This window comes from Trichomycterus rosablanca, chromosome 8, assembly GCF_030014385.1.
Source record: "Trichomycterus rosablanca isolate fTriRos1 chromosome 8, fTriRos1.hap1, whole genome shotgun sequence".
Lineage (NCBI taxonomy): Eukaryota > Metazoa > Chordata > Actinopteri > Siluriformes > Trichomycteridae > Trichomycterus > Trichomycterus rosablanca.
In genome coordinates, this window is record NC_085995.1 from 4,217,491 (window position 1) to 4,239,132 (window position 21,642).

General features: G+C 41.9%; 2 protein-coding genes across 3 annotated transcripts in view; one reads left to right on the plus strand and one right to left on the minus strand.

Moving 5' to 3' along the window:
- Window positions 1-9: 9 nt before the first annotated feature.
- On the minus strand, window positions 10-11,432 carry hdx (highly divergent homeobox). 2 transcript variants are annotated; one of them, XM_063000390.1, is made up of 11 exons: window positions 11,163-11,432; window positions 10,333-10,608; window positions 9,641-9,787; window positions 7,877-8,962; window positions 7,204-7,254; window positions 6,980-7,126; window positions 4,565-4,766; window positions 3,788-3,867; window positions 2,145-2,246; window positions 381-503; window positions 10-288 (listed from the first exon to the last, which is right to left on the minus strand). In XM_063000390.1, the coding sequence occupies exons 2-11, from the start codon at window positions 10,366-10,368 to the stop codon at window positions 157-159; spliced, it is 2,106 nt and encodes a 701-aa protein (XP_062856460.1). In that variant the 5' UTR covers window positions 10,369-10,608; window positions 11,163-11,432; the 3' UTR covers window positions 10-156. The 2 variants fall into 2 exon arrangements, with proteins under 2 accessions (XP_062856460.1, XP_062856461.1); XM_063000391.1 differs by lacking the exon at window positions 11,163-11,432 and having other exon boundaries at window positions 10,333-10,981.
- A 2,837-nt stretch (window positions 11,433-14,269) lies between these two features.
- Window positions 14,270-21,642, plus strand: part of LOC134319302 (connector enhancer of kinase suppressor of ras 2-like) — a 46,581-nt gene continuing 39,208 nt past the window's right edge. The window contains exon 1 of the mRNA XM_063000389.1: window positions 14,270-14,442. Within this exon, the coding sequence (XP_062856459.1) occupies window positions 14,379-14,442 (64 nt within the window). The 5' untranslated portion in view covers window positions 14,270-14,378. The remainder of the gene's footprint in view (window positions 14,443-21,642) is intronic.

A 21,642-nucleotide genomic window follows, 5' to 3' on the forward strand; every position in this document is an offset into this window, starting at 1 on the left:
AAACAGAGATGATGTTTAACTTAGAGATGTTTATTGACAGTTAAATCCACACAAGAATGATAGTCGGCAAAAAAGGCCGCAGCAGGTCCGTAACGGTTCAGAAAACGTCCACAGGCACGGTGCGGAGTGTTTAGTACAGGAGAGGAGGGATTACAGTCACACAGGTTCTGTACCTCCGTCCCCCTCTGATACAGAGGAATCCTTCTGGTTACAGTTCATCTCAACATCCCGTTCTTGACTCGCCGCGATGTCGTCTTCAATATGGTGAGGTAGGCTGGATAACAGCTCCTGCAGTGAAAATTAGCAACAGAACCAGGATAGATTAGAATGGAACTGTATTGTTCTAAATTTAAGCAAATAAGCTTTTTATAATGACGTACCTGCTGTTTTTCTGTGTCGTTGCTCTTTAGCGCTGTCAGTAGGTGTTTGGTGAAGGTCATCAGCTCATGGTATTTCCTCTTCTGGCTCTCCAACTCGCTCTCAAGGTACTGAACCTCCTCGTGCTGAAAAACAAACAGGGTCTGTATTCCACTGACTAAGTAAAGTACATTTCTGGAATTACAAAACATTCACATTAATATACATTATATGGGCACAAATATGTGAACACCTGACCATGAGTCTGTTGGAGATACCAGCCAACACTCATAAGGAAAGCTTTCTTCAAGATTTTAGAGTGTGTCTGTGGGAAATGTATGCCTGTTGTATATGGTTGTATCTTAAGCTCACTATTCAGTGTTCCAATGTATCCATAGATGTTCCATGGGATTGAGGTCAGGGCTCTGTGCAGGACACTGGCATTGGCATCTTCGTCCTGCCAACACAGTGTAAATTGTTGGCCCTTATGAACCCAAGTGGGGGCTTTTCCAAACTGTAATGGTCACTTTAAATAGCAGCAACTGGACTCCAGTAGAGTCAAGAATAATTGAAGCATACAGGATGCACATAGCCAACTGTGAGTGACACAGCCAGAAGAATTTGTAATTCGCCAACGTGAGTCATTACATGTAAATGTAATTTCATTTATTTAAAATTAAATCTACAGCAAAAGGTGTGCAAAAAATCAGGTCAGAATTTTTGCTCAATCCACAGTAAATGTCTACAATAAATTGCCAATTAGCTTTATCCAAAATTCTAAAGTACAGTGACGATTTTCTTTCTTCTGTGCTGATAACCCTCCGCTCAGTCCTCTTCTTTCTGAACACATGACTGGTCACATTGGAAGCCCTGCACTGCCACTAATCTATAATCCTCCATCTGAATGAAAAGGTTTCTGCATGACTGAATGAGGATTCACCAGCCGTTCTGCCCTTACTCTCAGATACACACTACGGCTCCAACTTTGCATACAAATAAGAACTGAACGTTTTTATCACATGTATTGCTTTACATGCAGTCAAAGTTACATACAAGTCTACACACATTTAAAACAAAGGTGTAGGTTTGCTTCCAGCACCAGTAGGGATGAGAAGTACATTTTGCTGGAGTGGTGTGAGTAATAATTATAAACAAAAACAATAAATAATGGATGATGATAATAATTACTATTATTACTGTTATTATTCCATGATGAACACGTCCTGTCCAGAATTTGATACTAAATTCCAGAGAAACAAACCCACCGCAACCCTGACCAGGATAACTATGATACCTGATAACTATGAAGGAACTTTTATCTTTAAAATTAAAAATTTTAATTATATATTAAATATAATTATATAGTAAATAATTTGAATATATAATTTCCAATTCCTTTTTACATAAGCATGACAACCGTGCAAAAGACTGCAAGCACACTGCTCCTCTGACACACTGGACGCCACCTGCTGCTTCTTTACACCGGACGGCAGCAGATTCAATTTATTTATTGCGAATACAACTCAAACTGCACTTTTCCTGAGAAATAAACATATTTTCAAGAACTACAGAGCTTCAGAATTAGAATCAGATTTTATGAACACTGGGTGAGAAAAAAAAACCTGTGTGTGAAAGGAACAATATGCACATTAGTCCTAATTAACCTTTAGTTTGTATTACCAAAGGAATCATGGGAGGAAATAGTGTTCAGTGTAAATGTGCTGCTTTAATTGAATGAGCTTAAGCCTGACATGTACAGTAAAAGAAGATCAGGGTTTTGTACTCACTTTGTACTCTAAAAAACTTTGCATTTGCTCCATGTCTGTGGCCATCACATCACCTTCATCGTCAACATCATCGTCATCATCTTCATCAATAATTTCAATCTTCTGTAAGGAAACAGTCAGGAATATAAATCCAGGACCAGGGTGCAACACAGAACACACATGCAAAACAATACACACTACACACTGCAGGTAAAAATAAACAGTACAATAAATACAAAGATCTACAATAAATACAAGAGACATTTCTGTTGGCCAGTACATGGTACTGAGTAAACGATAAGTGAGGTAAAAAAACATATTCTGATATACTGTACAGTTAGCAGCATAGGGTTTATATAGCAGCAGAGATATTTCTATTTACACTATCAATCAATGTTTTATATGAACCATTTAATTTATTTTATGATTTTGCACACATTATTTACACAGTCCTACAGTGAAAAGGCATCACTTAATTACCTTTGTGTTTTAGAGGCAAATTTAGAGGCAAAACTCAACATTTGTCACAGTAATTACATTCTAAACCATAAAAATGGTATGTTCTATGGGAGGTCTTAACTGGTACTGACTGTTAACCAATACCAGTGCACTAAGAGAAATGCATAAACATGTTAATTACACTATAAGGCCAAAAACACAGACACCTGCAGACACCTGACCATGAGCAGTCTCCTCTTTTCTAGAAAGGTACTGCAGAAGATATGGATGTTGGACAAGAAGGCCCAGTTCAAAATTAATAATTGACACAGTCAGTCATTTATTTCATATAACAGATTTAATACACATGTATATGGTGCAAAAAGGTATTTCTAAAACACCAGATCTCAATAATTCAAAAGGGTGTCCACATAGTTTTGATCATACTGTTTATGTAATTTTCAACATGGACAGATCAGCAGCACAGACATCTGGGATAAACATTTTACTAAAATAAGCTTTGCCTATAGGGAATTGTTTTTATATTTCATCTGTAGATGTGAGTCTCCAGATGAGGGTCTCATCATAGCAGGACTGTTTCCTGAGTGAGGCAAATGTGAGAGCGGTTAAACATAAAAGTAAATACTTTAAAATTCGACTACTATGACTAATGACTGCATGCACTGAAGATGGCTCCACAAGTTTGTGCAAAATCTGATGATCGATGTTCTCCAAACATGAGCTGTGTTACTAAATGCTTGACCTTTTTAGTCTTAAAGTGCCTCCATAAATGCTCGATGGAGTTTAGATCAAGTGACTGTGGAGGAAAGTCCTTGACAGTCAAGTGGTTTTAGTAAAACTTTTAGGATGAAGATTTTTGATGGAAACATGCAAATGACAAAATGGATAATTTTCACTAGAGATCTTAAACTTTTGGCTCCCACGGTATATGTAAATTAACAATAGTTTGCTAAAATTTATTTAGACTGGTACAGGAGGGGGTGGCAGATGGCCTGCTATGGATTGGTGCCTTGCCCAGGGTATTCCTGCCTTGTGTCCAGTGTTTCCCAGCAAAACTGGACTGGCCGCAACCTTGGTCAGCATAATGCGGTTGATGAAAATTAGATTAAATCTTTTTTTGTATTTTAGAAAACAATATTTAACTATTATTGTTGTATTTGATTAACACAAAACTCTGTGATCTTATAAAACGAACTGTTTCCTACCATGTTCTCATTAAGGACAGAACTATTCGACCCATCATTCACGTCGTCGTTCTCCTTCAGGTAAGAGTCACTTGCTCCATCTGCAAAAACAAAAGTGATAATATTAGTTTTGTTCATACTGGTACACTATATAGCCAAAACTATGTGGACACTTGACATTGACTGCAACAGAATACTGTGTAAGCAATTAAAGGTTAAGGGCCTTGCTCAAGGGCCCAACAGTGTCAACCTGGCAGTGGTGGGGCTTGAACCAGTAGACTTTCAATTACTAGTCCAATACCTTAACCACTAGGCTACAACTGCCTGCTTAACCAAGAGCATAAATATGGAATTGTTGCCCTTGCTTTTGCTAGAACAGCCTCAACATGTCTAGGAAGGCTTTATCAAGATTTTGGAGTGTGTCTGTGGGCATTTGTGTCAGTTCAGTCAAATTGGCATTAGTGTGGTCAGGTACTCACAATCAACATTACAATTCATTGCAAAGGTGTTCAGTGGGGAGCTGAGGCCAGTGCTTCTCCACACCTCAACCATCAAACCATGTTTATATGAACCTCAGTTTGCACACAGGGTGTGTATGCATACTGTTGCCAAAAAACTAGAGGCATATTGTTTACATCACAATTGATTTTTTACACCAAGCAATGGGAGTGGCTGAAACACCTGAGCTTAATAATTATAAGGGGTGTCCACATACTTTAACCACAGCGTGTGTGTATACATAAATATAATATATAGTTTTATGTATATAAATAGCTAAATTATAACATGATTTTGTACCTTCAGACAGACAGAGTGACACTGCATCACTTTGCTCCCCATCCTGCTGGGGTGCTGTGTACCTAACCCCGTCCCCCTCAGGGGTGGAAGATGGTGGCAGCTCCGTACCTGCTACTTTAGGAAAGGTCACTGGTCCTCCTTTGGGAGGTGGAATTTCAATGCCCATCAGTCTGTACTTCCTTCTGCGATTGCCGATCCACGTCTGCCAGAAAAGCATAAAGTAATAATGATATTAATACTGATGATAAAATAATAAGAATGATTCCAGAAAACAGGTTCAGCAGGAATCTCAATTCACACTGTAGAGACACGAGTCTACCACAGAGCATCACACTCACTCATTTACACTCACACCTGAGGGCAGATTACTGAGGATCAGGCTGAATGTGTGGCTGCGTATATATTTATTTTTTTATGTTATTTGAAGTCACTTTTAAGGCAGCAAAAATCACATTTCTGCTCTTGTGAAATTTCTCCTAAATTTATTTAATTTCGTCCTTTTTCCTTTAATCTCTGATGAGCTTGGCCTATGTAAAACCTCACTACACCTACAGGGGTTGGACAAAATAACTGAAACACCTGTCATTTTAGTGTGGGAGGTTTCATGGCTAAATTGGACCAGTCTGGTGGCCAATCTTCATTAATTGCACATTGCACCAGTAAGAGCAGAGTGTGAAGGTTCAATTAGCAGGGTAAGAGCACAGTTTTGCTCAAAATATTGCAATGCACACAACGTTATGGGTGACATACCAGAGTTCAAAAGAGGACAAATTGTTGGTGCACGTCTTGCTGGCGCATCTGTGACCGAGACAGCAAGTCTTTGTGATGTATCAAGAGCCACGGTATCCAGGGTAATGTCAGCATACCACCAAGAAGGACAAACCACATCCAACAGGATTAACTGTGGACGCAAGAGGAAGCTGTCTGAAAGGGATGTTCGGGTGCTAACCCGGATTGTATCCAAAATACATAAAACCACGGCTGCCCAAATCACGGCAGAATTAAATGTGCACCTCAACTCTCCTGTTTCCACCAGAACTGTCCGTCGGGAGCTCCACAGGGTCAATATACACGGCCGGGCTGCCATAGCCAAACCTTTGGTCACTCGTGCCGATGCCAAACGTCGGTTTCAATGGTGCAAGGAGCGCAAATCTTGGGCTGTGGACAATGTGAAACATGTATTGTTCTCTGATGAGTCCACCTTTACTGTTTTCCCCACATCCGGGAGAGTTACGGTGTGGAGAAGCCCCAAAGAAGCGTACCACCCAGACTGTTACATGCCCAGAGTGAAGCATGGGGGTGGATCAGTGATGGTTTGGGCTGCCATATCATGGCATTCCCTTGGCCCAATACTTGTACCATTCTGGAGGACCATGTGCATCCAATGGCGGTGCCGTGTATCAGGATGACAATGCACCAATACACACAGCAAGACTGGTGAAAGATTGGTTTGATGAACATGAAAGTGAAGTTGAACATCTCCCATGGCCTGCACAGTCACCAGATCTAAATATTATTGAGCCACTTTGGGGTGTTTTGGAGAAGCGAGTCAGGAAACATTTTCCTCCACCAGCATCACGTAGTGACCTGGCCACTATCCTGCAAGAAGAATGGCTTAAAATCCCTCTGACCACTGTGCAGGACTTGTATATGTCATTTCCAAGACCAATTGACGCTGTATTGGCCGCAAAAGGAGGCCCTACACCATACTAATAAATTATTGTGGTCTAAAACCAGGTGTTTCAGTTATTTTGTCCAACCCCTGTATATGAATGTCATTATGTTTCAGGTGCAAATGGCATGTAAATAAATGCATTTATATTCGATTCTAAATCACCAATTGGTTAATCAGACATACAGTAACCCCTGTACTTGTACTTAGACTCAGAGTCAACTTTTAAAGCATTACATTTACAATTAAATTTTTGGCATTTAGCAGTTACTTTTATTCAAAGTGACTTACAGTACTATTACAGTATACTGACTAAGCAATTGAGGGTTAAGGGCCTTGCTGAAGGGCCCAACAGTGGCAACCTGGCAGTGGTGGTGCTTGAACCAGCAACCTTTCGATTACTAATTCAGTACCTTAACCACTAGGCAATGACTGCCCTTTTTGTCCTTTTTTACTACATTTAATCTGAACATTAATAACATCAGTAGTAGTTCTGTTATCATTCAAGTGTAGGTTTATCATTTACATAAGATTGTTCCTCCACACAAATGTCCACTGTTCTTCTATGCCCTTGAATTTGTGCCAACCTTCTACTTTCAACCATGTGATGCAATTTGGTTACATTTGTGCACTTTTCTAGTAATATTTTGAGATTCAGAGTATCAGCACAGTAAAAAGACATTTTCATCTTAAAGACTTTATGACCGGATGCATCAGAAATAATTGCTGGATTAATTACAAACCTTAATGATTTCGGCGTCCACATTGAGCTCAGTAGAAGCTGCTGAGATCTTCTCTCTGCACACGGAGCCCAGACTGGTCATGCCGTTATCCCAGTACCTCTTCAGCGTGTACAGATCCCCATTGCTAAACTGGGTTCGATCCTGGAGCTGCACACAGATTCAATTTAGAGACGCTTATGTTCTAGAAATGACGGCTACTTACGGCGGGAAGTAGATGCACTCACCGTTCTTTTCCTTGAGTTACTGAGAAGCCAGGGAGCCGACATCATACTTTCCTAACAAAACACACAATGATGAGCCACATTTTAACCCATTCCATGAAGTCTAAACTTCTTAAGAAACAGCAAGAAGGAAAATAAAAGCATCAAATAAAACATGTAACATTCTAGAACTCATACATTATATTGACTAATGTATTGGGACACCCATTCTATTTTTGAAATGTATGCGTTTCAGCCAAAACAACTGCTAACAAATGTTAAAAATTAATTATATAAAAAAATTATATGCTTCCAACTTTGCAGCAACAGATAAGGGAAGGCCCTTTTCCTGTTAGCAAGCTCTATAAAGACAGGTAGAAAAGTTTGGTTTAAAGAAACTACAGTGGCCTGCCCAGTCCCACTGTACAGCTTTGGAATGAACTGGAACATCAACTGAGGCATCATGTGCCCAGCCATGCAAATGTTTTTGACTTAATGGGCACAAATTACTACAGACATACTTCAAAGTCTTGTGAGAAGCCTTCTCACATAGGTGGCTGTTGTTATAGCTAAAAAGACCATATAGATCAAATAGAGGTTTAACAAGCTTGTGGTCAGGTGTCCAAATACTTTAGGCCATATAGAGTGGCTATAATAATAATAATAATAACAAAAACTGTGGTAGACATCATTGTACCTTGAGGTCGGGTACCCTTGATGGAGAAGTCTCTGAGACTGGGAAGCTGCCATGTGAAGTTGTACTAAGCAACAGAGGGCTGTTGGTTTGACACCCCTTCTCCCCAAACAGGGCTGAATTTGGGGAATGTGGAGAATTCTGCCCCACATGAAACTGGGACCTTGCTGTCACAGCATAAACACCCTGGTTGCTGATCTGATGAGGCTCTCCTGTTGAGCTCCTGTTGCCCTCCACAGCACTGGTACTTCCTGTGGACTTGCTGAGGTGCAACTGGGCGCTCATGTTGGCCAACTCCTCCTCTCTTGAATACTCATCATCCGCATCTCCTGTTTCCATCGCTATCGAAAAAGTATCTGAGGAGCTGGGCATGTTTATTTTTCTCACCCCGTGATCCTGACTGGTACCAGGAGAAGGTCGAGGTGAGGAGTCCGTGAGCCCAGCGATGGTGAAAACCTGCTGAATCCGAACTCCACTGTCTGCAGGACTGGCAGGAGGAGTTCGGTGAAGGTTTGCTGATGTTTGTTGGTGTGAAACCTGCGGCCAAGGCTGGTGCTGTGGAGCTCCGTATTGCTTTGCCCAGCTAGGGGGCACAGATGCCAGGTCTCTGAGTGAGATTGTCTTCCTCATCTGGTTTAGCATGGGGACCTGAGGGGATTTGCGCTGGAGAGAAGCAACATCTGGGTGCAGCACCAGTCGAGAGTGCAGACTCTGCTCAGGGTTGGAATTCAAGGGCACCACTTTTGCCGCCACCCTGCTCTGAGATGAAGCATCTGGGCGGTTGGCGATGCGCTGGAGGCTGTAAGCACCAGTCACTATGACGTCGTTGTTGTTCTTGAGTCCATTAGAGGAGGGTGAGGATGAGGTTGAGGAAGAAGAGGTGGAAGAAGGGCATGAGGATGGTGGAGGCAGGAGGTGAGCTACAGCTGGTCCATGCTGAACATTACGAACAGCAGCTAGCTCTGAGGTTAACACCGGGGAAACCACAAGGGCACCACTGGCACTCACAATGGCATGGTTAGATAGACCCACCACTCCATTCTTCTCAGCCTTGGAGGCCAGCTTTCGTCTCTTATTGCCAACCCATGTCTAACAAGGACACACAAGGAAATAATTAATGTATCATTAAATTCCAACCAAGGTAACATGATTTGGCTCTTTTACCAACCTGAGAAAGAACATTAGCATGCTATAGACAAAGCCAATCATGTCTGTATGTAGACCCCCGATCGTCTATTAGCAACGATGGGGATTCAAACCCTGGATCCCAGTGATTCTGGGCTGCACAAGCACCTGCTATTAATTGTTTCTTGTCTAATTCTAAGCACTAACATTGTGGCTTCTGCTGTCTGGTTGAGGAATCAATGGTGCACAGCATGATGGTTTGTACATGTTAGAATGCTTGGTAAGTCCATTACATGTATCAGAAAAGACATGTGCTAGCCTGTGGCCTTAACTGGCCAGCAAGGGTGTCATGCCAGTGGCAGAGGGCACCAGAGTACAGGGGAATTGGATATTGCTGCTTGGTACAATGCAAAAAAGTGGGCAAATCACCACGTAAAATTAATAACATGTATACTATCATAAACCAGACTGATGTGTGTCACATGCTGCACAGTCAAAATATTTATTCAAAAATGCGATTCAGAGCAATTTCACTGGTCTACAAACTTCTGTGAATGTGTGATGATTGACAATAAAAGATTTTTACATTTCCCTGGTTCAGTATGGGACCAAACGACCCATAACACCCAGAGACATACCCACCCGGACTACGCTGAAGTCAAGTTTGACCTCCTGTGCGCACTGCAGGATGAGCTGAAAGCAGCCCTTACTCTGATTGGTCATGCCATTTTTGTAGTACCGCTCAAGGATACGCTGCTGTTCTGCAGTGAACACGGACCGAAGATTCATCTAAGGAACAAACAAAGACAAAGAAAAATTACAATCATTTATTATAGGTGCAGCACCTCATCCATATCCAAATCTGCCCCCAACTTTTGTGGCTATAACAGCATCTACTCCTCTAGAAAGGTTCGTCTGTTGAAGTACGTTTAGTCAAAAGAGCATTTTTGTGGCAGTCGGCATTCCACTGATTCCAAATGTGACAAAAGTGGTTGAAGTCTGTTCCTTCACACCAAATTCATTAAATAATGTCTTTATGGAGCTCACTTTGTGTACAGAGGCACATTCATGCTGGAACAGAAAAGGGCCTTTGCTAAACTGTTGCCACAAAATTAAAAGCATATCATATTTTTTTTATAATTGTATATATGTGGATTTTATACCCCTATAGGCGATGGGTGCTGCCAAAACAGATGCACTAAATAACTGGGACAAATCGAAATTGTACACGGTAAAAAAATACCTGAAAGCACTAGGTCCAAAACAACTATTATTTCTAAACACACTAATAGAAAGACCTTCTTAGAACACCTGGTGTTAACGCCAATACTCACAGTGTGCACACTCCGTTTCTCCTGCCATGCTTCCATGCTTCAGGTGAGGTAAGGACGAGATCAGGACCACTGTTCTCCAGCGACGAGCCATTCAGCACCAAATCACAATCAGCTACTTTCACTTCCCTGAGGACTTTATAGTTTCAACCGAACAAGTTCTAGCATGTTGGGATGCTATTGGACAGGGTTAGTCACTCTGTAGCATGGCACGGCTCTGCCCGACTCTACGCTGGCATCGGGATCGCCTATCAGCTCTCTGGTCAGCTCAAACTCAATCTGGAATACAAGGGAGAATAATGAGAGGTACAGCAGGAAACATCATCAATATTGGGACCGAGTGTGAATGAATGAATCAATATTAAATAAAAAATATTAAACAGGTAGAAACTCGTTACACAAGATTCATCAGTTTTTTCTCTCTCCCCATATTCCTCCCGATTTAGCGCACTCAATTTTGTCTTCCGCTGCTGAGAGATACCAGATTGCATCCGAGGAGAGCATGCCGCTGTACACGCCTCTTCCGTCACGTGTACAGCCCTCCTCTTCTCGTCCCTGCATTCTGCACAGGCGTCTCTTCCACCAATCACGGTCCTTACACAGCGGATGAAGACCCACCCACACATAGTCCGGCCCCCACCCTGCAGATACGGTGGCCAATTAGTATCTGCTGCAGGCACGGCCAATTATGCCTGCCAGTTTTGAACCGAGGAGTTCAGAAACTCGGTGCTGGTGTGCTAGCGGAATATCCCGCTGTGCCACCTGGGCACCCATCAGTTCACAAGTTTGACACAGCCATGAACAATCTTGTATCAGACACAGGGAGAACTTACAAACTCCACACAGAAAGAAACCAGGACCTTCTTGCTGTGAGGGGACGGTGCTACCCACTGTGCTGCCTGGGACGGTGGTAGCCTAGTGGGCAGAGCTTTGGTCTATCAACCGGAAGATTGGCGGTTCAAATCCAGGCTCTCCAGCCACTGTTGGGTCCTTGAGAAAGGCCCTTAACCCTCTCTGCTCCAGGGGCGCCCGTACGATGGCTGACCCTCCGCTCTGACCCCAGAGATATGGATATCTTCTGATTCTTTGAACAGAAATGCTGGAACAGAAAAGGACCTTCTTTTTATTTAATTGATTTATTACACCTGCTAGGAATTGTTTGGGAGGAAACGTGTTAATTCAGGGGTAATTAGGAGTGTCCCAATACTTTTGTCAAAATAATGAATCATCTATAGTACAGAATAAAATCAAAGGAAACACAATCAAATGCATCAGAACCAGTGAGTGTTTTGTCTGACAGCGCTTGGATCGGTGGAATACATTTTGATCTATGAGTTGGCACATTTGAAGGGGGAAGGGACCTAAAACAAAAGGGACAGGCTGTAGCAAGTTGAGTTGAGAGGTGCAGCACGGCTGCTGCTGATGCGTTAGCTTAGCCACCATGCTAAAAACATGGCAAGTGCGCGCGGTGCGCCCGAACAACATCAAAGAGCCGAAAGATCAAACGCGACTCCGAATATCTGCTGCACGACCGAATCCTTCCGGATACAATAAGGAACAATAAGTGGGTTTGCAGCAATAAATCGGGAATAAAATGAATGCTATGTGTTGTGTGTGATCTTGAGTTCCCGAATGCAATTAAAATGAATAGGGGGGTATTTTGGGTTATACGTGCATCCCCGAATTTAGAATACCCCCAGTGCGCATGGCAGTGCAATAACAATACAATCACGTTGCACTGCAATGGAGGGGATGAGGAACACTCACATGCACGAGTGGAACCGTTCCAGTTCCCTAATACCACTCCGAATTCAACACGAGAAAGAAAAGTTTGGAATGACCGATGTGGTGGTGCCTGTGCCAGTCAAAGCACCGCGCTCAGGCCCGGCACATCCATGACCACACCGCGCACCCCAAACTTTTCTTTCATTTCCGAAACCTGCCCTGCTCACAGACCCTCTCCTTGTCCAAACCAGTGACCTGAAAGGTGCGGGGTCGAGCCTGCATGCCACCCAAACCCGTGCCACACGATCCCCGACAATAACCAAAATAAATACCTCTCTTTGTTGACAAATCAGCGGCGCTCCAATTCAGCAGATTTTTTTTTCTTCTCTGCACCAGACAATGAAATCAGACCGTCCGATCATCAATTCTAATCATGATCGTGACGTCAGGGCAGACAGGAGCCAATCAGATGGCGAGATCAGCCCGGAGCGCCTTGGTCCCGCCTCCATCTGGCACTCTGTAGGGCACCTATGGAGGGAGCAGGAGGGGAAGGGAGGACACCGACAATTCAATACCAGGCATTAGCACAAAATAGAGGACTTAATTCTAATGGGTAAAATCAATATACGAGGTTGTAAATATTATTCATAAATTCAGTAAACAAGACTGTTTCTGTCTGTAGCACTTCTATAGATCTTTTAAGTTTGTTTGTTTGTTTATTGGGATTTTAACGTCATGTTTTACACTTTGGTTACATTCATGACAGGAACAGTAGTTACGATTCATCAGTTCACAAGGTTATATCGAACACAGCCATGGACAATTTAGTATCTCCAATTCACCTCACTTGCACGTCTTTGGACTGTGGGAGGACACCGGAGCACCCGGAGGAAACCCACACAGACACGGGGAGAACATGCAAACTCCACACAGAGTGTGAATCAGAAGCTTGCCGGTTCAAGCCCCACCTGGCAACAGTGGCAACCTGGCAGTGGTGGGGCTTGAACCGGCAAGCTTCTGATTACTGGACCAGTACCTTAACCACTAGGCTACAGCTGCCCCTGCCAGAATTCAAAGATGGGTAGCACTAAGTGGGTAGCACTGTCGCCTCACAGCAAGAATGTCCTGGGTTTGATCCCCAGATGGAGCGGTCTGGGTCCTTTCTGTGTGGAGTTTGCATGTTTTCCCCGTGTCTGCATGGGTTTCCTCCGCGAGCTCCGGTTTCCTCCCACAGTCCAAAGACATGCAAGTGAGATGAATTGGAGATACAAAATTGTCCAGGACTGTGTTTGATATAACCTATAACTGCCCCTACATTTTTAAGAAATCTAGCCATTTTGCAGCATAGTGGTTCAATTTTGATCCAGCTTATTAAAGGTCTAGTTCAAGAGCTATAACGTGCTTTATACCTTCAAGATTAAATAACATGACTATGTTTTTAAGATGCTTTTATAATCTTTTTTTTTTTTTACTAATTGATGATGGACATCCTGAGTTTGTCAATACATTGACATAACTCGTGTATTTGTCTTGCTTTATAAATGAATGATTTTAACTGTATAATGAATGAGTTTTAACTGTAGTTATCCTCTTTCCATGGGGACAGTGGTAGTGTAGTGGGTAGAGCTTTGGGCTATCAACTGGAAGATTGGCGGTTCAAATCCAGGCTCTGCTATGCAGCCACTGTTGGGTCCTTGAGCAAGACCCTTAACCCTGTCTGCTCCGGGGGTGCCGTATGATGGCTGTCCCTGCGCTCTGACCCCAACTTCCAAACAAGCTGGGATATGTGAAGAAAGAATTTCATTGTACTGTACACCTGTATATGTATATATGACAAATAAAGGATATCTTATCTATCTTATCTGTAGATGAGTGTAGTATAGTATTATACTATTTTCTGATATAAAAAATAGCCAAAGTGAATGTTCCTCTTTAAGCCCAGCTGGGCACAGATGCCCACTGGAAGTTGATGCACAATGCATTGTGAGCTGCATGTGAAATGTGCAGAAATGTGCAGGTGTGTGTGTGTGTGTGTGTTGCAGTGCATGCAGGATTGCAGGATAGTTTCTGTCCACTAGACTTGCTGCACCATCATCTGTTCATCTGGGTCGTGATGCTGAGAGAGAGGGAGAGTGCGAGAGAGAGAGAGAGAGAGAGAGAGATTAGAGGGGGTCTTTTACACCTTATACATCTATACCCCCACAGCGGTCTGATCAAAGGGTGAATCCGATAATGACCGGACCCTGAATGTGTTACTCGCGGATCTGCACCGATGCGCCTCCATCCAGCCCGGGCGGCTCATTCACACATCGCGCTGTCACAGCATGGCTCTCATTATGGAACCCATAAGTAAATGGACACCCAAGCAAGTGCTGGAGTGGATGAAAGGTAAAATAAACGTTTTATTTACTTTGCATAAAGGCATTCGGTGCCATTTGAAATGAAGTGGAACGTGAATGCTTAATATCCTGTTATGTCATGCTCATTACGCCAGATGTGATCGTGGCATGAAACTGGCACATGGATGCGCGTAGTTTTGTTATGACACGAGGGTATTAGATCTACATTTAAATTTAAAGGTTCGATTATGCAGTTGATTCTTTTGGGGTTTTCGTGCCTTTATGGTGTTTATTTATTAATTAGGATTTAAACGTCATGTTTTACACACTTTGGTTGCATTCATGACAGGACAGGTAGTTACTGCTTACACAAGATTCATCAGTTCACAAGTTTACCGTCAAACAGTCATGGACAATTTTGTGTCTCCACTACCATAACTTCCATCACTTAATAATTAGGAGGGTTGTCCACATTTTAGTCAAGACAGGGTGGCAGCGGGTGCTTGTACTGTTTGTAGGTCTATTTCTGTTGTTTAAAATGCAAATGGGGCAGCATGGTGGCTGGTGGGTAGCACTGTCACCTCACAGCAAGAAGGTCCTGGGTTTGATCCCCAGTTGGGGCGGTCTGGGTCCTTTCTTTGTGGAGTTTGCATGTTCTCCTCGTGTCTGCGTGGGTTTCCTCCGGGAGCTCCGGTTTCCTCCCACAGTCCAAAGACGTGCAAGTGAGGTGAACTGGAGATACAAAATTGTCCATGACTGTGTTTGACAGTAAACTTGTGAACTGATGAATCTTATGTAATGAGTAACTACCGTTTCCTGTCATAAATGTAACCAAAGTGTGACGTTAAAATCCTAATAAATAAATAAATATATCCCATTATGTCATATATTTCTGACCATTATCAACATTTTACTGGTACCACAACCTTCCATCACTCAATAATTAGGAGGGTTGTCCACGTTTTAGTGAAGTCAGGGTTTCACTGGGTACTTGTACTGTTTGTAGGTCTGTTTCTATTGTTTAAAATGCAATAGAGATAATTGATTAAAATAAAAAGTAAAATGCATACTGTTTAATTACTGGGTGTTTTTTAGTCTAGACATGATTTTTGAATACTTCAGAGACATAAAGTTATTTATATTCATCTTAAGTTTACCATCAAACACAGTCATGGACAATTTTGTGTTTCCAATTCACCTCACTTGCACGTCCAGAGCTCCCGGAGGAAACCCATGCAGACACAAGGAGAACATGCAAAATCCACACAGAAAGGACCCGGACCGCTCTACCTTCTTGCTGTGAAGCAGCCACCCTCACTGCACTTTACTACATTCTTAAGATGAATGGTTCCACATGGTGTATTTGTACGATTCAATTAGATGATATATTTACATTAAAATTACAGTGAACCAGAAGAAACATAAAAAGTTTGCAGTATTTTGTTAGCTGGTTGTGCAGTTCTAAATAGATTCATTTCCACTTGAAGAACTATCTGAAAGTCTTTGATGGTTTGTCATGTGGTTTGAATCTATTTGAATTTAGACTGGGCATTTTGAAACACCACCAAGATAAGTAGAACCAATTTTTCTTAAACATTTACCTGAAACAGAATGCAATGGTGTGTTGCTGCACCTTAAAAGTGATTTCTAATGCAGGGTTTAATGTAAATAATTTACAATTCATACAGAATACAGTTCAAGCATTTAAGGGTTAAGAACCTTGATGAATGGACCAACAGGCGTAACCTGGTAGTGCTGATTCTTGAACCTGAACCTAATCAATAGCCCAGTACGTTAACCACTGATCCACCACTACCCATTAATTCCTATGAATTGTATGATTCAAATCCTAAGTAAAATATTAGTTGTTCTATTTGTGCTCAAATAGAGCACCACAGGAAAATTTCTGTGGGTAGAATTATATAGCTAAAGCTACGCTGGACCATATAGAACCACTAACGTTTTCCTAACCAAGCTTGTAAACACTGAAACATACAGCATTAGGAGGATTCAACCATTTCTCTAGTTGGAAACCATTCAAGTGACTGAAGGCTGGTCCACTGCAACTCACCCTGGCAGGTGTTTCTGTGTCCATCATCAAGCACTAATTACACCAAGTGTTGTATGTGGGCTTGACTTGACCCACCTCTTAAGATTTAACATAGTCAAGCATAAACACCCATGGTGAAATGAACTTACCCCTGGCATAAAACATAACGGACGCTATTTGATAATTTGCAAAAACCAGCACAACTAGCAAAAACACAACAAATGACACTTGGTGACCAGGAAACCCAATAAAGAATGCAAGTTGGTGACCAGCAAAAACATGCTCATATACAAGCAAAACTAATTCTGCAAAAGCATCATAAACTGCACAAAATTACAGCAAAACTGCTGCTGACCAGATTAACCTAGAACTACATCAGTATACAACAGCATATACCAGCCAACAACTGATGCATTTCTGTTCTTTATTTCAGTTAATTCTAAAAGAGTTTGATGTAGCAGTGTGCTTTACATCTCTTCAGTCAGTGCTTGACTTGTGTAAGAATACTTGGTCTTGGAAACCTGATTTATGGAGTTCTTAATAAATAGTTATATTGGTAACCACAGATAGATTTTAAACAGTTTTGCTATGGGCTTGTGGAGCTTCATTGCTGAGGTGTTGTTGCTCCAAGAAGTTTCCATTTCACAACAATAGCACATGACTAGATAAGCAATAGATAGATATACTTGTTAAAAATGACATCATATGACATTAGCATTTTATGACCAGGTCCGATCTTTATATGGAGTCGTGATTATGTTGGTGATTGGAGTATCAGATGAGTGACTGAACAGCGCTGTGATTAATCACATTTTGATGTTAAATGTGTCCTGATTGTGATTGAAACGAAAGTTTTGAGAGGCTCTTGAGATCACATGAAATGAAAGAGATGCTGTTCAGCTTAGGAAGCACCTCAGATTCACACTTCAGGGATGATCAGGTTTCCCTCTAAGTGCTGAAGGGGTGCAATTGAAGTGCCGCTCAGTTATTTTTTTGTCCCAGTTTTTATGGCAGAATCCTCCTCCTCCCTCCAGTTCAGGTGCATCGCTGTTGTGTAAGAGTTGTGCAATTGAATTATGGTTATTAGATTGGAAATTGGGCTTTCATGAAGCATCACATAATAGACGTACACCGTGAACTATTGGGGGCACCGCTATGAAAGAATCATGGCATCGTCATGGCAACATTGTCCTGAATCTCATCCGCATCTATTGCTTGGAAATGGTAGATCTACTTTGTGAGAGAGGTTTGTGCACTGGAGATCCCCGCAACCTCATTCTGCGACCTCGTGAGAGATGCCTCTGTGAAAATGATTGCATTTCCACCGTGAGACCCTTATGTAATAAAACCAAAAGTAAAAGTGGTCATTTGTGTGTGCGTGTAATTAGTGGATGCCGTGCTGAGGATTAAAATGGTAAATGGTTACATAAACACACACACACACACACAATATATATACAGGGGTTGGACAAAATAACTGAAACACCTGGTTTTAGACCACAATAATTTATTAGTATGGTGTAGGGCCTCCTTTTGCGGCCAATACAGCGTCAATTCGTCTTGGAAATGACATATACAAGTCCTGCACAGTGGTCAGAGGGATTTTAAGCCATTCTTCTTGCAGGATAGTGGCCAGGTCACTACGTGATGCTGGTGGAGGAAAACGTTTCCTGACTCGCTTCTCCAAAACACCCCAAAGTGGCTCAATAATATTTAGATCTGGTGACTGTGCAGGCCATGAGAGATGTTCAACTTCACTTTCATGTTCATCAAACCAATCTTTCACCAGTCTTGCTGTGTGTATTGGTGCATTGTCATCCTGATACACGGCAACGCCATTGGATGCACATGGTTCTCCAGAATGGTTCGGTAGTCCTTGGCAGTGACGCGCCCATCTAGCACAAGTATTGGGCCAAGGGAATGCCATGATATGGCAGCCCAAACCATCACTGATCCACCCCCATGCTTCACTCTGAGCATGCAACAGTCTGGGTGGTACGCTTCTTTGGGGCTTCTCCACACCGTAACTCTCCCGGATGTGGGGAAAACAGTAAAGGTGGACTCATCAGAGAACAATACATGTTTCACATTATCCACAGCCCAAGATTTGCGCTCCTTGCACCATTGAAACCGACGTTTGGCATCGGCACGAGTGACCAAAGGTTTGGCTATGGCAGCCCGGCCGTGTATATTGACCCTGTGGAGCTCCCGACGGACAGTTCTGGTGGAAACAGGAGAGTTTAGGTGCACATTTAATTCTGCCGTGATTTGGGCAGCCGTGGTTTTATGTTTTTTGGATACAATCCGGGTTAGCACCCGAACATCCCTTTCAGACAGCTTCCTCTTGCGTCCACAGTTAATCCTGTTGGATGTGGTTTGTCCTTCTTGGTGGTATGCTGACATTACCCTGGATACCGTGGCTCTTGATACATCACAAAGACTTGCTGTCTTGGTCACAGATGCGCCAGCAAGACGTGCACCAACAATTTGTCCTCTTTTGAACTCTGGTATGTCACCCATAATGTTGTGTGCATTGCAATATTTTGAGCAAAACTGTGCTCTTACCCTGCTAATTGAACCTTCACACTCTGCTCTTACTGGTGCAATGTGCAATTAATGAAGATTGGCCACCAGACTGGTCCAATTTAGCCATGAAACCTCCCACACTAAAATGACAGGTGTTTCAGTTATTTTGTCCAACCCCTGTATATGTATGGTGTATATGCTGTATGGTGTTGTACCTTTTAGAAAGCAATATTAAAAAAGCAGAATGATAAATGGCATGAAACTTGCACTGACATTTGTGAAATATTGTAATTTTAGGGACACACAAGCACAACTATTGCTAGACAATATATAAAATTGAAAGGTAAATAAAAATGCCATTTATGTGAAAGAACAGCTGCTGATATTCTTGGCATGCTGGGAGCTCCAGACAGATCAGCCCAATTTTAATGTGGGCTGTTATAGGGGAAAAAGGGGCTCAAGTAATTTATACTGTTACCAAAGCAAACTTGTAAACGCTTTTACTAGCGACTGGCTAGTGCTGCTTAAGCTCATTGTGATAAAAGACTAAACGTAGCAAATATACTGAAGAACTGTTTGATTTGGTCGCAATCTACTTGTTTCATATATCCCAGATTCATCATGTCAAGTATTTCTGACCATTATCAACATTTTACTGGTACCATAACTTCCATCACTTAATAATTAGGGGGGTTGTTCACATTTTAGTCAAGACAGGGTGGCAGCGGGTGCTTGTACTGTTTGTAGGTCTCTTTCTATTGTTTAAAATGCAAATGGGGCAGCATGGTGGCTGGTGGGTAGCACTGTCACCTCACAGCAAGAAGGTCCTTGGTTTGATCCCCAGTTGGGGCGGTCTGGGTCCTTTCTTTGTGGAGTTTGCATGTTCTCCTCGTGTCTGTGTGGGTTTCCTCTGGGAGCTCCGGTTTCCTCCCACAGTCCAAAGACGTGCAAGTGAGGTGAATTGGAGATGACTGTCCATGACTGTGTTTGATATTAAACTTGTGAACTGATGAATCTTGTGTAATGAGTAACTACTCTTTTTGTAACAAAAGTGTGACGTTAAAATCCTAATAAATAAATAAATAAATATATCCCATCTTCATCATGTCATATATTTCTGACCATTATCAACATTTTACTGGTACCATAACTTCCATCACTCAATAATTAGGAGGGTTGTCCACATTTTAGTCAAGTCAGGGTTTCACTGGGTACTTGTACTGTTTGTAGGTCTGTTTCTATTGTGTAAAATGCTAATTAAAATAAAAAGTAAAATGCATACTGTTTAATTACTGGGTGTTTTTCAGTCTAGACATGATTTTTGAATACTTCAGAGACATAAAGTTATTTATATTCATCTCCCCAAACCTCTCACCTTGTTTATCATCTTCATTAGTGTTGTCCTCTTCTCGACTTTGTGTTTATGCAAATCCAGGTTTATTTATGGAAATCAGCGAGTACCTACTAGAATATTTTACCAGAAAGTCAAGAACAGCGATCGCTGGTTGTAAATCACATGTTTGTGCTGTTTTTGGTACAAATCTGTGTAAACTTGGACACATACTAACACACTCTTCATGTGCTAGTTTAGAACTGCAGAACTGATAGTCAAGTTGACTCTTCTTACTCAATTCCTGAAATCTAAAAAAACTATCCTTTTAGCTTCATGGCATCAATTTGGGGAAGGCTTTTTCCAGGATGACTGTGCCAGTGTGCACAAAGCAAGGTCAGTAACGACATGGTTTGATGGGTTTGGTGTGGGCAGTTTTAGCCTAGTGGTTAAGGTACTGGACTAATAATCCAAAGGGTTGCTGGTTCAAGTCCCACCACTGCCAAGTTGCCACTGTTGAGCCACCGAGCAAGGCCCTTAAGCCTCAATTGCTTAGACAATATACTGTCACAGTACTGTAAGTCGCTTTGGATAAAAGCGTCTGCTAAATGCTGTATATGTAAATGTGCAGAGAAACTCCAGTGGCCTCCACAGTGCTGCTTTATTTATTTCTATGTTAAATCTTGTCAGATAAAATATCTCTAAAAATTATAAATGATCACTGCTAATAAATTCAAGAAAATTATTTACTTGAATCCTCAAACATATAATTCTTTGTTGATTGTTTAATTCTAGGCATTGGGGGTGGCACAATGGCTCAGTGGGTAGCACTGTCGCCTCTCAGCAAGAAGGTCCTGGGTTCGATCCCTGGACCTTCCGGGATGATTCTGTGTGGAGTATGCATGTTGCACCCCATGTCTGCGTGAGTTTCCTCTGGGTGCTCCGGTTTCCTCCCACAGTCCAAAAACATGCAAGTGAGGTTAATTGAAGATACAAAATTGTCCATGACTGTGTTAGACATTAAACTTGTGAACTGATGAGTCTTGTGTATCGAATAACTACCAGTCCTGTCATGAATGTAACCAAAGTGTGTAAAACATGACATTAAAATCCTAATAAATAAACAAACAATTCCAGGCATTGAGAAATGAGAATTTACTCTGATGCTACTGATTTAATTCACAAACTTGAAGCTAAATGTGTGGAGAAATTGTGAGTGATTTTGGCTTTAAAAATGGGTGCTAATAAAGTCTCAACAGGATGAGACCAAACTCAGAGTAGCAAGATTACTAGACTTTTAAACCACATGCTATCATACTTAATCATATGTCCAATTAGTGCAC